The sequence below is a fragment of the Rhopalosiphum maidis genome, chromosome 2, assembly GCF_003676215.2.
Source record: "Rhopalosiphum maidis isolate BTI-1 chromosome 2, ASM367621v3, whole genome shotgun sequence".
Lineage (NCBI taxonomy): Eukaryota > Metazoa > Arthropoda > Insecta > Hemiptera > Aphididae > Rhopalosiphum > Rhopalosiphum maidis.
In genome coordinates, this window is record NC_040878.1 from 89,720,941 (window position 1) to 89,736,198 (window position 15,258).

At 26.6% G+C, this 15,258-nt stretch overlaps 2 protein-coding genes across 5 annotated transcripts; one reads left to right on the forward strand and one right to left on the reverse strand.

Annotated features, from left to right (window-relative positions):
• The first annotated feature begins 1,108 nt into the window (after nt 1–1,108).
• LOC113552882 (acyl-coenzyme A thioesterase 9, mitochondrial-like) lies at nt 1,109–5,327 on the forward strand. 4 transcript variants are annotated; one of them, XM_026955879.1, is made up of 10 exons: nt 1,109–1,323; nt 3,199–3,308; nt 3,391–3,509; nt 3,641–3,761; nt 3,821–3,933; nt 4,001–4,223; nt 4,303–4,505; nt 4,578–4,751; nt 4,824–4,974; nt 5,031–5,325. In XM_026955879.1, exons 2-10 carry the CDS (start codon nt 3,299–3,301, stop codon nt 5,111–5,113), a joined length of 1,197 nt encoding a protein of 398 aa, XP_026811680.1. In that variant the 5' UTR covers nt 1,109–1,323; nt 3,199–3,298; the 3' UTR covers nt 5,114–5,325. The 4 variants fall into 4 exon arrangements, with proteins under 4 accessions (XP_026811680.1, XP_026811677.1, XP_026811678.1 ...); XM_026955876.1 differs by lacking the exon at nt 1,109–1,323 and adding an exon at nt 1,348–1,721 and having other exon boundaries at nt 5,031–5,326; XM_026955877.1 differs by lacking the exon at nt 1,109–1,323 and adding an exon at nt 2,735–2,790 and having other exon boundaries at nt 5,031–5,327.
• Nucleotides 5,328–5,407: 80 nt separating this feature from the next.
• On the reverse strand, nt 5,408–15,056 carry LOC113553194 (sodium leak channel non-selective protein). Its single transcript, XM_026956390.1, has 28 exons — nt 14,837–15,056; nt 14,585–14,770; nt 14,299–14,522; nt 14,088–14,216; nt 13,880–14,025; nt 13,572–13,819; nt 13,241–13,462; nt 13,017–13,184; nt 12,748–12,939; nt 12,534–12,671; nt 12,265–12,471; nt 11,970–12,172; nt 11,769–11,897; nt 11,338–11,694; nt 9,476–9,728; nt 9,245–9,412; nt 8,979–9,187; nt 8,761–8,881; nt 8,154–8,287; nt 7,932–8,097; nt 7,669–7,863; nt 7,372–7,589; nt 7,085–7,308; nt 6,874–7,010; nt 6,508–6,644; nt 6,283–6,439; nt 6,112–6,228; nt 5,408–6,055 (listed from the first exon to the last, which is right to left on the reverse strand). Exons 1-28 carry the CDS (start codon nt 14,936–14,938, stop codon nt 5,744–5,746), a joined length of 5,199 nt encoding a protein of 1,732 aa, XP_026812191.1. The 5' UTR covers nt 14,939–15,056; the 3' UTR covers nt 5,408–5,743.
• Between the last annotated feature and the right edge of the window lie 202 nt (nt 15,057–15,258).

The following is a 15,258-nucleotide window of genomic DNA, read 5'->3' on the forward strand; positions in this document are numbered from 1 at the left end:
TACATATTACATTTAAATTACCTTAATTGTTGTTATCTACCTACTTATAATATAAAATCTAAATTTCTATTTTTCATACTGGCAAATAATTAAATTAATGAATATATTTGACAAAATAAAGAGTAAGATGTCTTGGGGGGAGGGTCATGGCGTCTAAATCCCCCTAAAAGCTGCCTCTACTATTACTGCATTAGAGCTATCAAATATAATGTAATAAAAAAAATCCTTAATATTTCAAAAAAAAGCAATATAAAATGCATCAAAAACTTTTATCAATGCACTGAAATTTCAAAAAAATCAATATAAAATGTATTACCTACTATAGTATAGGTAATTAAGAACCATAATTTAAAAATTATAAAAATATCAAGTGTAAAACATGTTAAATGAAAGATGTTATTTCTTTAGTACGACGAACTTATATAAAACGTGTATATTATTATTGATATTATATCAATAATGTCTATGAAAATATTTAAAAAAAATATTATAATAATAATTGTTATTTCATTAACAAATTTAACAAACATAAACATATTCGTTCATGTATTTTTGAAATGATATACATCAGGGGTGGCTAACTTTAATAGACTTGCGATCGACCTCCGAGATTTTCTAGGTTGTGACAATCGACCAAAAAAAAAAAAAGGTTAGGTTGTCAATAAAAATAAAATATGTATAATATATATGTACATGCGTGTTACACTTCTTTTATTCAATATCTGTGTATAATCACGTTTTTCATAGTTATTAATTGCATTTTCCAAGTATAATTTTTATATTTGTTGATATAAAGATATACAAATTAACAGAAAAGATAGTAGTATTATCTTAAATCGTGCTTAAAACTGACAATACAGTCTTAAAATATTTTTGTAGACGTGATTTAAACCTTTGTGATTGTAAACTGTAGTCTAAACTTTATTAATAATATTATTCTGTATACTTGCATTACATAGTAGTTATGCATAATATTGCATAATTAATGGGTATATATTTATGTACCTATATCTGTGCGACTGTATGACTGTATGTCTGCATAGAGCTGCATAACGCTCTCTGTCTCTTTAAAGCCAATACTATGGATAAATTAATTATATGTTATAACTATACATTCATACATAACACATTTCTTTATTATCTATGTTTACAATAAACTACAAAGATTGCTGATAACATACTATGGCAGAAGATATTGTTATTCAGTAGTATTCTGTGATATTATAGACCTACTTCTACTTTCTACTTTTTCTGACAGTCATATTTCTGTGGTTATACGCACATATTGTAGATAACATTCTAAAATTTCTAATACATTATTATGTAGGTATTACAAATTTTAATTTACAATATTATGTCAATTTTCAATCCATCGTTTTTAAGTAGTCTTGCATTCGATATTTTATTCGTCATTAACAAACCAAATTACCAAAGTACAATCTATAGTTAAATATTTAGTTAATAATCTCTTAACTTAAAACTAACAAGTGTTGGCTAATTGCCTAATTAAAAAACTTTTGAACTATAATGATTCATGATTTATTCCCTAAGTTGTAAGTAGGTGTGGTAAACACATACAGATTATTATTATCTCATCATTTACATGGTCATTACGCAAAAAGTAATTGGTAAATCAATAACTTCGTAATAAAAAAAAATAGGTAATAAAATAAAATGAGTCCTAAAGTATTTGTTAACATCTTGACTTCTCCAAAGTCTTTGTAAGTATAATAAAAATATTTTTTATAATTTATTTAATTTTATTAAACTATCAAACACTATTAATTATAACACAACTACTATTATTAGTTATTAATTGTAGTAAAATAATTTATTAATTTTATTCTGAGTAAAATAATGTTATACCATTGATTATAAATAATAATATTATTGATTTGTATATAATTACAATAATTATTTATTACCTAATCAATTATTTTAGTAAACAGTTATTCTAGTATTTAGAAAAGTGTGAACATAATATTTCCATGGCATATTTTCTTTATGTCAAATAACAAGGTGTATTAAACATTGGTCAGGACTAATTAATATGCCATATTAACATAATAATATATACTTGAGATTATGCCTATTTTAAAAAATTTACTTTATTTAAATAGAGCACTTGTATAATTTATTGTTATTAAACATATCTTTTCAATGCTTATTGATTAATACCATTATTATAATATTATTAATAGTAGATAACAATGAACTAATAAAGATAATTACAATTAAATTGATAAAAAACTAATTAGAGAATTATACCTAGATGGTAAAATATTAAAAGAAAAAAATTTGCTTATTTTGTAAATTAAAACAGTGAAAACAATTAGGTTAGGATTATTTTTTAATGATACACTTTTTAACCAGATTACTAATAACCGGAAATAAGTGTTTCCTTTTATTTGATTTATGTATATTCTATTGTATATTATTGAGATAAGCTAGGTAGATAATAAGAATGATTTTGTAATAAATAATAATGTGCTTTCAAGATTTTAAACATTTAAACTAAGAGAGTTATTCCCTATTAGTTTATTGGTAATTAATTAATTAATTAATTATTGAACATTTATTTATTCTTTATTTAAATCTGAAACCTTAGAAAATAATACATTGCAACTGTACAACTAGTTTTAGTTGTAAAGTGGTAGACAAATTTAATTTTAGAGAGTTGCATTAGGCCACTGTAAAGCTAAGGCTAGATTAGGAAATATATTTTTGATAATGTCACTTACACCCAATCATGTTACTCTCTATGACACATGAAGAGAAATCAGAAACATTGTAGGTAACTGTTTGGTTTAATAAATAGAAAATTATAAAAAATAAACATTAATTATCAAAAAATGTGTTTCCATATTAGTTTCTCACTACATAAATATGATTGAAATTGGTTAAAATATAGACTTTTTTAAATCATAAAGTTTTACATTAAAATATTATGTATTTTAATATTTATTTTTTAATAGATTACAAACCTATATAAAGTTGCTACTATCTGTAGATACATTAATTATAAATTTAATATTTAAATATTTTTTGATGATAGTTTTAATTTTATAAAATTAACTAATTTTTGTAGTTTATCACATTGGTTTAAGAACATCTGTAACTAACAAGAATTAATACTGGCAAACTTTTAAATTTATTTAAGTAACATAATATATTGATAATGGTTGTATTATTTTTTAGATTTAAAAAAAACATAAGACATGGATATATTCAGCAAATATATAGGCGTTGGAAGAATGAAACACATTTACCGCCAAAAGACTTCTCTAATTTACAGACTATGCAAGATAGTAATTATTATTATATTATTTTAAGTATTTATTTGATTATAATTGGATTAAATAACTTAAAGTATAATTTAATTTTGTTAAGTTAAACTAAAACTATCCAATATAATGGGTATATCTGGAAAATATGAAAATGAAGATAGAGGTTGGTTATCTGAGTATCTGCCAAAGCAACAAAATGATCTACCCCCTCGCTCTATGAATGTAAGATAATAATATGTTATGATATAGTATTTATACAATAAAATTGATACTTTAAGTACATCTATGATTTAATTAATAATTAATACATTAATTCATTAGATACTATATAATTTATTACATAATATTTGTAGGACAGTTTTGATAGAGCTATAGTTCCTTTGAGCACTAATTTGGCATTGCAAAATAAATACACTACAACATTTAAAAGTTTACGAATAGGACGCCTTTTAGAAGATATGGATCTTTTTGCAGGTAAAAATAAGAAAAAAATAATGTTAAAAAATAATTTATCATATTATTTATAATTTTAGTTTGGATTGTTATGAAGCACATTTATAATCCACTGCAACCACTGGATGTTCCAACACCATACGTTGTTGTAACATTATTGGTAGATGATGTTGTCATAAATGCTAATCGATTTGTAAGCTTATAGCTTTAATGTTTAAAATAAAAAATAAAAATATAATAATCAAGATTTTTTATTTCAGCCAGATAAAGATTTAATTCTAAGTGGTCAAGTAACTCATGTTGGCAAAACTTCATTAGAGGTTACTTTGTGGCTAGAACAATTCAATGATGATAAATGTGAGCGAATCACCAGAGCTCATTTTGTATTTGTTGCTAGAGATCCAACAAATACATCATCTGTCATGGTAAATAATTTAGTACCAGCAGGGGAACGTGAAAAAAATCTAATGATTCTTTCTGCAAGTAAATACAAAGTTTAACATTTTTAAATATAAACACATTTCATGTTTTATAGACAAAATCAATTAAATTTGTGATTTAGAAAAAAATGAGGATAGAAAAAGGGCTCGCCAAAACTCAATATTGAATAAAATGCCAACGCCAGAAGAACAATCACTTATATATGATACGTTTATGAAAACAGTTGATAGAAAAGAGCCAATAATTGGTAATAAATTATTACCAGAAAATAGTGTGTGGATGGATGATACTATGCTTGAGACTAATATTCTTTGTCATCCTGAAGTATATTATACAAACAACAAGTAATTAATACTCTTTTGCTGTTATTTATAACAATTTTTAATACAATTTTAGGATCGAAACTTACATAATACTGTTTTTGGTGGTTATTTGATGCGTGTTGCTACTGAACTTGCATTTTTAGTAGCAAGTGCGCACAGCAAAACAAGAGTAACATTACAAGCAATTAATAGTATTACTTTTCGTAAACCAGTTCCAATTGGTAGCAAATTAAAGTTAAATGGAAAGGTATAATTTAATTATTATTAATCTATTATTTAAGTTATAATAATGTCAACATGTTCTTTGTTAATTCATTAGATATGTTATACCAGTGGTAGAGTAATGATAGTAGAAATTATTGCAAAAGTTGAAGAACTTGAAAGTAAAAAAAGTTTAACTTCAAACTCCTTTTACCATGTTTATGTTGCTCCGAATGATGTTGATTCAGTATTACCTCAGAACTATCATGGTAAAAATAATAAATTATGTGATTCATTAGACTAATAAAATTAATTTAATTTTTAGATTCAATGCTTTATATTGATGGACGTAGACGGTACTTGGATTTTGTCAACTACTTGGAAAAAGGACAATCAGAAAATAACTAACTAATTATGGAAATTATAAAATATTTTAAGGGAGGAGTTTAATATTCATATATTCTTATAAATTAATATTCTAATTTTTAAGTATATTAAAAAGTTTTAAAACTGGAGCATTACTGGTAAACAGTCAATATTCAATTCTAAATGGAGTTTTTTTTATTAAAAAAGTTACCTCTTTAATTTTAAAAACTTAACATTTTTATTTGTTGCATTTTTTAGTTTTTAACTTGTTAACTAGACATAGATTATTTTGTAACTATTTACTAATATATTTTTTACTAATTTATCATTCCTAGTAATAAAAATATTTGTTTGTAATTTGTGTTAAATTAATAAAAGATTCATGTGGAATTCATAGCATTAGCTTTAGCTGCTAATTTATAGCAAACAAAAATCATTTTAAAACGAGTATTTTTGTGATACAAAAATTATGTATGTTTGACTACTATATTAAACTAAAGAATTAATACATAAAAAATAGTATATGATCAAAATTTATAATTATACCCTAACCTCGATTGTACCACTAAAATAGTTCAAGATAGTACATTATTGAACACACGAATAATAGAAGCTTATGCTGTGAATCCGATATCATAAATAAAAAGTTAACTAAATAGAATAGTTAATCTATTAATAATTATCATCATCACTAGATGAAATATCTGAATAATGGTCTAATTGATCTAACCACCATTCATGTATTTCCTTCACTGCATTTGAAACTTTAGGAGTGTTTGTTCTTTGTTCCCTCGAAGAAGTCGAAACATTCAGATTAGACATATTCAATGGTTTTAAGTTCCTGTATGATGCTTTACGGTTTTTTTCTTTATCCGAAGGATCTGATAAGGTTGGTGTCAAAAATTTGCGTCCAGATCCACTGCCAACACTATCTGAACGTGTGATTCCTGAAGTTGATTTGAGCTTTGAACGATTTGTATCAGACTAAAATCAAATAATGACAGAACATGAATTGTTTAAAACCCTCTAAAATAACCTACTTTTAAATCTTTTTCTTCATTTTCTTTTTCATTGTTGGCAGCTTGTTTTTCTTCAAAATCTCTAAGCATCATTTCATTTGTAGCACGTAAGCCAGCTAATAGACTACCTTGTTGCCTCTGTAAAAATGTCAACTTTAATAATTATACCTTGTGAAATGCATTTCAATTTACATTAGCTGCTCTCATTTTTCGTAAACATCCTTCAAGCCAATTACGTATGGTTTGTTTAGCGACTTCTTCTTGAATATTGACTTCAAAATCTTCACGTGCGACTAACTCTTCAAGTTGTAAAGCCTTTGTTATATCAACTGTGCGGTACGATAACATACTATGTAAAAATAAATAAATTATAAATACATGTTATATGGTATATAATTTTTTTTTTTTTTTAATTACTTTAAAACGTCATGAAATGTTACTTCTTGTCCATTGTGAAGTCTTTCTAATTCGTAGCACATGTGTTTTAATAACATTTTGCCTTTTTGTGGATCAGTTTCTAATCTACCTTTCAATAGGCGTAACAAAAACTTCACCTACATACAAAAAAATTAAAAACATTTAAAAAAAACAACATTAAGCAGTTACCAATTTAAGAAATACATTTTAGTTTTTATAGAAATGTTAAAAAAATTATTGCATAAAAATGTATTGATGTTTAAGATGTTAATTTCAAATATAGTTAGCAGATGCCGTTTAAATTATGAACGAAATATGAATTGTCAAAAAATATACAAAGTAAACATTGTTTTCTTATAAACTTACTTTGTATACTTGAATGACTCCAGCTTGTGTATCATCGACAATGTTCCACGAGTGTTGAAAATTCCTAATATCTGCATATGAAAGTAAAGCATCTTCCTCGTTTGAATAAAATAAGGAGAAATTTTCCATAATAATTGCTACAAGAAAAGTTAGTATATTGTTTTGTAATGAACACTTTGGTTGTCTTATTAATATTGTAAAAATAAATTACCAACTAATAAGTTAAGTACAATGTATGTGATCATTACATAAAATGAACAGAAATAAATTAAAGCCGCTACATAGTTTCCACAGTCTGTTTGCCAATAATTATCTGCGGGTGTACATTGTGGTGGTAATATCATACAGTCATGCATAATTTTGTTCCAATCTTCTCCAGTAACAATGCGAAATAGCATAGCTACACCAGTAACAGGAGAACCAAAATTTGCAAGTCTATAAAAATAAAAATATAAACAAATATATTCTTAAATACATATACCTCAGTATAATAATTACCTGCCAATTCCTTCGCCATACTTTACAGTACCAAATAAAATAGTTCCAGCCAATGCATATGAAAACACCAAAAGAAACATACCAAATATAATGAAAAAGCTTTTACATACAGAAACTCCAACAGTCAACATGAGCATTTTAAGTGTTGCATGTTTGCCTGTGATTGTAAAAAACCGTAATACAACTACTATATAGCCAAATGAGAAAGATAATTCGTTCTAAAATTAAAAAAAAATTCAACGTAAATACAATTTAAAAATTAAAATAATATTAACATAGATGTATTCAAATATTTACATGAAATACAAAATGTGTAACTATCCAAATTACTCCTAGAACAGTAACTAAAAGATCATATCGATTCCGACGTGACTGCCAATAACCACGAGCAGTAAATGCTATCATTTTCATGATTACTTCAGCTACAAATATTGAAGTCAGAAATGCACTAACCAATGATAAAGGTTCAGTATGTTTGTCTACGGCCCGCCACTATAACAACAATTAATTATTGTATAACAAAGATACAGTGTAATATTTATATTAAAATAAGAAATTACCGAAACACATAATAAACAACTGTTGATTAACACAATAACTGCAAAAAACCTCTTAAAATGTATTTTTTGCGTAATATCATAAATAAATGCTCGGAACTTTCTACGATCTGGTCTAGGAGGTAAATGTAAAGGTTGAGCAATTTTCAGTCTTTTCTTCAAGTCACACCTGCAATTATCAATTATAAAATATTCATTTGGTCTGCAACTTTTTTTTAGGATTACCATCGTCTTTGATCTACAGTAAGTAATGCAGTTCCCTTATTTTCAGAATAGTTAGCAATTACAACACCGACAAATAAAGTGAGTCCAATCATACATCCCAAGAATATAAATATATGAATGTATATTGCGTGAATCTAATAAAACAGAAAATAATTAATTTTATAAATTTATAATATTATGTATTCATAAAAATAAATATCATGCTTTCACACTAAATGAAAAACAAAGAATTCAATCTTTTTCTGAGCATAAAACAAATAATTATTATATAAAGAAAAATGAAGCTAGAAAGCGCATATTATGAAAATAAAATAAAATCCAACCACAAAGGTATTGACTTTTTAACTCAAAAACTTAACAAATCTAGGTTCCCTTAAACTGTCATAATAGTCAATAAATATTGGAAAAATAATTGTTCACAGCTATAACATTAAAAGCTATTTGTCTTATTACACTAAAAATATAAAAAAAATTAAGGCTTAAAATATATGAGTAATATACAGTTCCAGCCATGCTTTGTTTCTATATTAGGGCTAAACCCCTAAGCTTTTGTAATGACAAGTTTCTTAGATGCATGCCCGATCATGGCAAACAAATTAAACATTACTGGTCCCAAAGCGCTGATCAGTATATCACGAACATCCAGCCAGCCTTTGAATGATAACACTTCAAACAGCGTCAGCATTGCGTAGCCTATATTATCGAAATTGAACCTCCTCGGGTTCGCCCTTCATTGTGAATATATAGTTCCTCAATTTGTTTTTTTTTTTTAGAAATTTATCAAAATGTACCCATGGGTAGCATATGATACAATTTTATACTTACCAAACTCTTGGTACCAAGATGGCAGGATAAGTTTCATTTTCTCCCGGTCGCATTTTCATTTTTGTGACATAAACTTGACGCATAAAAACTCCAGTACAATGAGCACGATCTTTAATAGTTGGATCATTACATCGAGCTAAACGACCACCAAAGATTTGAACACCATAACTGGCAAATACAAACATCAGCACAATCAACAGTACAGATACCTAAAACAAAAATATATTTAATTCCACTTGATTATAATAAATATAATTTGTACTAACCAATAAAATTTCTTTGAATCCACGACAAAGTTCATCGACTACTTTCCTCATGTGTGGAACTAGCGAGAATATACGAAGTGGGCGTACACATCGGCAAATCATTAGTAAATGAGCAGACGAATTTGTAGCTACATTGGTTGGCATCCAACATAAAAATACTAAACTCGTCTAAAGTAATAACAAATTGAATATAAAAACCTAATTTATTTAAAATGTTAATGCATAACTTACTACATAAACAAATATATCTAATATAGCAGCAACATCTTTCATATATGCTTTAGGAGTAAAAAAAACTCCATCAGCTAAAATTTTTAAAGCCAATTCCATACTCATGAAACAAACAAATACATATTCAGCTATTTGCAAAGCTGGAGTTTCCATCACACGATACAAAGGTGTTTCAAACATCATTGATATGCAACTTAATGTGGTAACCAATATCATTAACCAATCTAAGTAAGTTACTAATCCCAAAAAGTTACTAAAAACAATTAAAATGTAATTGAGTATGTTTATTTAATTATTATTTTTCATTTTTAAACACATGTCTCATAATTAACTTACAGCAAAGACAATTAAATTAATATTTTAATATAAAATACTTAAAACAATACTTAGATAACCAAATGAGTGATTAAAGATAAATAACTTTATTATGACTAAGGTTCGGATTTTGTAGCAAAAGAAATCCTTAAAAAAGCAAAAAAGTATTTATTAAAATTATTATATATTTGATCAAGTTATTTTTACTAAAACTTGTCCTATTGGGTGCTAATATATTTGTGTACATTGAAAATAGCCTTATACAGTGGACGCAGCTTATAAGACTTACTTTGGGATCAGCACAAAGTAAATATGATAACCAAATGAATCTTATAGGCGAAAAAAAAATTTAATTATATATTTATGAATTTTATTTTATTACATATTTTGCTTTAATTTTAATTTACTTTTATACATAATATTACATATTGCATAATTATTGTAGAATAAATTTAAAAATTCTGATAAAATAATTAAAACTATAATACATATTATAAAAATTATTCTATATTAATAAAAAATTATAAAAGATGTATAATGTATTTATTATTTATGAAAAAAATTTATAATTTTGGTTTGTTTTGAGCTATAAACTAATATTATGAAAATATATTTCTCGAGCTTATATAGTCATATATACAATAATGATAATTGCGAAAAATGTGAAATGCGATAAAATTTGTTGTACATTCACACATTATAAAGCATGAATTGAAATTAAAAATAACCCAAAAGAATATGTAATTTTTGAAAACCAATTTATTTCTAAAGTTTAACCAAAAATGTTTATTTTTTAACAAAACTTGAGTCTTATAATCAAATTTTATATGATGTATTTCAATATGTACGGATCATTCAAGATTATTTTTAGTCTAATAAGCGACTGAATCTTATATCCGTGAGTTTTATAAGCGGCGTCCACTGTATTACAATTTTATCTTTCTTAAATGAAATAAATTAAGGCAATAATAAAAATATAATTCCGATAATTTTGATAAAAGTTTTAATTTTATGTTGTAAATTTATTACAATTTAGTTTATTTCTGGCAATAATAATATAATATTATAAAAATATATGAAATTTAAAATTTTCATCAAAATTAAGTAGAATAAAAAAAAAAGCAAAATAAAATAAAATTCATTGAAATTAGAATAATCCAAATGTATTTATACATGAGAATTATCTTTCTATTACACTGCAAAAGAAAGTAACATTTGCTATAAAATCCGAACTTTAATAATGATCTTTTCGTGGTACACTTTAAGAGCGCTCACGGCACACCGGTTGAAAACCACTGACCTATTCGATAAATTTGAGACATCGTATAAAAAAAAAATTGGGTGTAACAAAAAATGTTAACCACAGGGCTGGATCTAGCATAGTTTTTACCTGAGGCAAAGTATAAAATTAGCGCCTTACTCTATTATGCCACAATTTAATAGTAATTTTGTGCCTTCCAACCAAGACTTCCAGGGCAAGTGCCCTGGTTTGTCCTGCCCCATATCCGGCCCTGGTTAGCAAGTTAAGAATAAACTATATAACTTACTGAAACCCTTTATATTTAACTTGACGCTCTTCTCCTGTGAGTGGATCTCTAAGTTTTAGATCATATCGAGCATATACAATTAACTGACATAATTTCCGAAATTTGGATTCCCTTGGAACAATAAATAAGGGAGTGTCAAACAATGGATGATTCTCTCTTAAATCTTCTTCTCGTTGATTACGCCTCATTTCTGCTTGCTGTCGTTTAGCTTGCAATAATTTGATATCAAGATCATGAGGTCTAGCTCTTGTGGCTGTAGCTAAGCGATTCATACCACCTATATCTCCATTTTCCATAAGGTGTTCATATGTCTGTTTGAGTTTCATTGATCCACGACGAATACTATGTCTCATGGACCTTGATATCATTAAAAATATAAATTTGTCAATAATAATAATAGTTCAAAAGTTAATATTTATAAATATTAATACTTTTTATGATCCATGCGTGTATGTTGCATATTATTAACAGTGCCTTGAGCATGTAAACCACCTTTATTACTAGAATTTGGAGGTAAAAATGTTGAATCTCCCAAAAGCAAACGTTGGTTATTAGAATCACTGTAATGATTAATAAATAATTATTTTATTATAACTAAAACTAAATTTTAGCTATAATACTAAAATATTTACTTAATTATGTTTGAAATAATTGATTTACGAATTTCTGGTGTTACTGTTCGCACTTTTGGTGGATTGGATAATAGTCGCATAGGATGCTGCTTACGAGTGATCAAGGGAGGTTTAACTACTTCACTTGCTTTATTTATATTATCTGAAGAAGTTTCTTCATCACTTTTATCAAAAACAAACTGTCTCATAAAACTTTCTCGAACCTAAAAAAAATTTGCATTTAATAATAAAAATAGCATTATTATTATAATTTTTCTTTTTTTTATACATAATTAAGTTTAATTTGAAATATTACTTTAGGCAAATTAAAATCCGATGGTTGCTTATGTATGGAAGTCATTTTGGGGCGATCTGGAAATTTTTCAAAAATTCTTAGTCTAAATGGCAGTGTTTCTTTGATTTCAGCACTTTGTTCACGAAAACGTAATTGTTTTAATTTTTTTAATTCTTCGTCAAGTTCAAGGTTATCCAAAATTACAGCAACAAAAAGACTCAACACAATCTAATAAAAAATATTGGTGTTTTTAAAAATGTCTGATTTTCAAAAATAGATCATTTTCTTACAAGTGTGACAAATAAATGATAGAGAATAAAGTAGACAGCAACTAATGGTACTAATGTTTTAGGAGTTCTTAACATAGTTTCATCCATAACATCAACCCATGCTTCTTGTGTAAGAATTTGAAACATGGACATGAAGGCCTATTAAATAAAAATATAATTACATAAATAAATAATACATATTACAATTTTAAATAAATTATAATAAAAGACTTACTTCTGGGAAAGTTTCAAACTTCGGAAAATCACATAAAAAACAAAATAGTTGCATGGAAATTCCTGATGAAATGACCAATAAACATAAAGTAAATATGATAAGGCTACCTAGTTTTTTTCCAGGTCCAAATATCTTGTATACAAAATCTTCTAACATAGGTGAAGCTTTGATTAATCGAACAATTCTTAAAACCTAAACATAACTTGATTAAAATACATACTTGAATACGGTTATCTTATTATCTACTTTAATGATAAAGAATTTAAAACCTGAAAATAAGTTAGCCCCGATAAATAAAATTGTGGGAAAATATGTAATGTAGTTCCAACAGCTAACATTAGTTCAAACTTATGGTATGAATGTTTGAAATATTCTTTAAATCCAAGTAAAACCATTTTAAATAATGTTTCAAAGTTAAATATTATTGTATATACAACCTGGAATAAGATAGAAAATTAAATATTTACTTACAATAAATATTTAAAATTATTACTTCAATATAATAGTATTGTTGATAGAATTCTTCTCTTTGTCGTCCATCATGCTTAAAATTCATTGTAGCCATAGCAATTCCATTACTAAGTATAATGCACATGACAAGTAATCGAAACCAAGCAGAATTAAGAATTTTATGTCCTAATGGAGATGCTAAAGTTCGATGTTTATTCTGTTCGGGAGTAACTAATCTCCACCCATTTTCATCACTAACTAAAATCTAAAAAAATATTAGTGTGCATAAATGTAATCAATTTAATAAAAATTTAAAATTATCTAAATAATAAAAATTAAAATGTAAAACTAATAAAAAATGTTTATAATCTTACTTCAGTAGAAGTTTTATTTCCTACATGTCTTCTACTTCCCCACAATTGTTGAAATTGCACACGCATTTCATTAAATGTCTCCGTTATTACTGCAATAAATACATTCTTAACTAACCATGCTAAGAAGAATATTAATGTAGAAAAGTAAAAAATTGCTCTCCAGGCTGGAAGACTATCAAACGTTCTGAACATTATGTATACCCAACCCTCTTGTGAAGCAGCTTGATATACAGTGAAAATACTTGTTGCTAGAAAATATAAATATTCAAGTTTAGATATTAAGAGTATTTAATAGTATAATAATTTACCAAATTCATCAAATCCACTGAAGCCAGTTATGTACCTTGATAACTCTAATTTCATACATTTCATACCTTCTGGACACTGATATCCAGCACCTGGTTCTTTAGAACAGAATGAGTCTGGTATGGCTAAATTATTAAGAGTTACATGCCTGTTGAGAAATTAATAACATATTATAAAATTAAATAAATACATTTAAAAATAATTAATTACTTTGGATCTGTTGTATTAAGAACACAATGATTTTTCATTTCACCAAAAAGTTGAACACCAAGTACACCGTATAATGACATAAAAAACAGGAAGAACAGTGTTACATTATAGATTTGTTGACTCGATCGCCTAGAAGAATTAAATATAAAATAATTAGAAAATAAATAAATAAATATACATATGTATATATATATATATAAAGGTTAACTACTTGAAAATTTGATTTATCCTAGATTTTGGCATAGAGAATTTTAGGAAGACACGTATGAATCGAATCATTATAAAAGGCCTTGGTGCTCTTAGTATTGATAAGTAACTAAATTCGGGTAAAAATTCCACAATTTCAAAAATCTGTAAGATTACAGACACCCAAAGAAAAAATGCCATCGTACCATCGAATTGACACCAATGGTCTTTCATATACGGTGATTCTCCCTTGACAAAAACAACAATAATAAAATATAAATTACTTAAAATGTCAAGAAAATCACTGATACCTTAAATATTCCACGAATGTGCATCTTTGCTATCATTTCGGCAGTATACAGACATGTGACAGCAAAATCGCAGATGAACGTTGCATACTGTAGAAATGGAAAATCCTTAAAAGTTTTTGGAGTGTTGAGACTGACGCAGAGTAAACTCAGCAGTGCACAAAAACGCATCAACCGTCGGACCCAAAGCTGTAAAGAACAAACGTATTGGATTCATTCAGAAAATATTATGTTCGATTGGACTAATATACTTACCTTATTCACCCAATCAATTTCAGCATTCTCGTTTAGAGATTCATCCTGAACATAGTCCGGAGCCATTATATCCGCCCGGATGCTTTGCTTACGGCCCAACATGCTTCCAAATGCCTCACATTTTCACTTTTGTTCCGAACCTAAGCCTCAAAAGTCTAGACTTAGCCTTCGGACTTCAGACAGTGGAGTGTAAATTCACTTTTCTTATTTCGTTATTTGTTATCGTTCACTCGAATTTCGGATTGATTATTTTATTTTTTTACGATAACAGGAAACTTTTGATAACACTTATCAGACTCCATTTAAACCGCGGGATCGTGGACGAAAAAATAATAATTAATGTGAAAAAATATTTTAAAATACATTTTTGTTATACAACCTAATGGTACATTTTTTACGACATTGCCGCCTGTTTTGGCTTA

Excerpts from the sequence above, each read along its gene's own strand:
- LOC113552882 (XM_026955876.1), top strand. The coding sequence starts at position 1,675 with ATGAGTCCTAAAGTATTTGTTAACATCTTGACTTCTCCAAAGTCTTT. Across the intron at positions 4,752-4,823 it reads AATTAAAGTTAAATGGAAAG|ATATGTTATACCAGTGGTAG; the intron begins GTATAATTTAAT and ends TTAATTCATTAG. Across the intron at positions 4,975-5,030 it reads ATTACCTCAGAACTATCATG|ATTCAATGCTTTATATTGAT; the intron begins GTAAAAATAATA and ends TTTAATTTTTAG.
- LOC113553194 (XM_026956390.1), bottom strand. The coding sequence starts at position 14,938 with ATGTTGGGCCGTAAGCAAAGCATCCGGGCGGATATAATGGCTCCGGAC. Across the intron at positions 13,820-13,879 it reads CAGTGGATTTGATGAATTTG|CAACAAGTATTTTCACTGTA; the intron begins GTAAATTATTAT and ends TATATTTTCTAG. Across the intron at positions 12,472-12,533 it reads ATCATTTATTTGTCACACTT|ATTGTGTTGAGTCTTTTTGT; the intron begins GTAAGAAAATGA and ends ATTTTTTATTAG.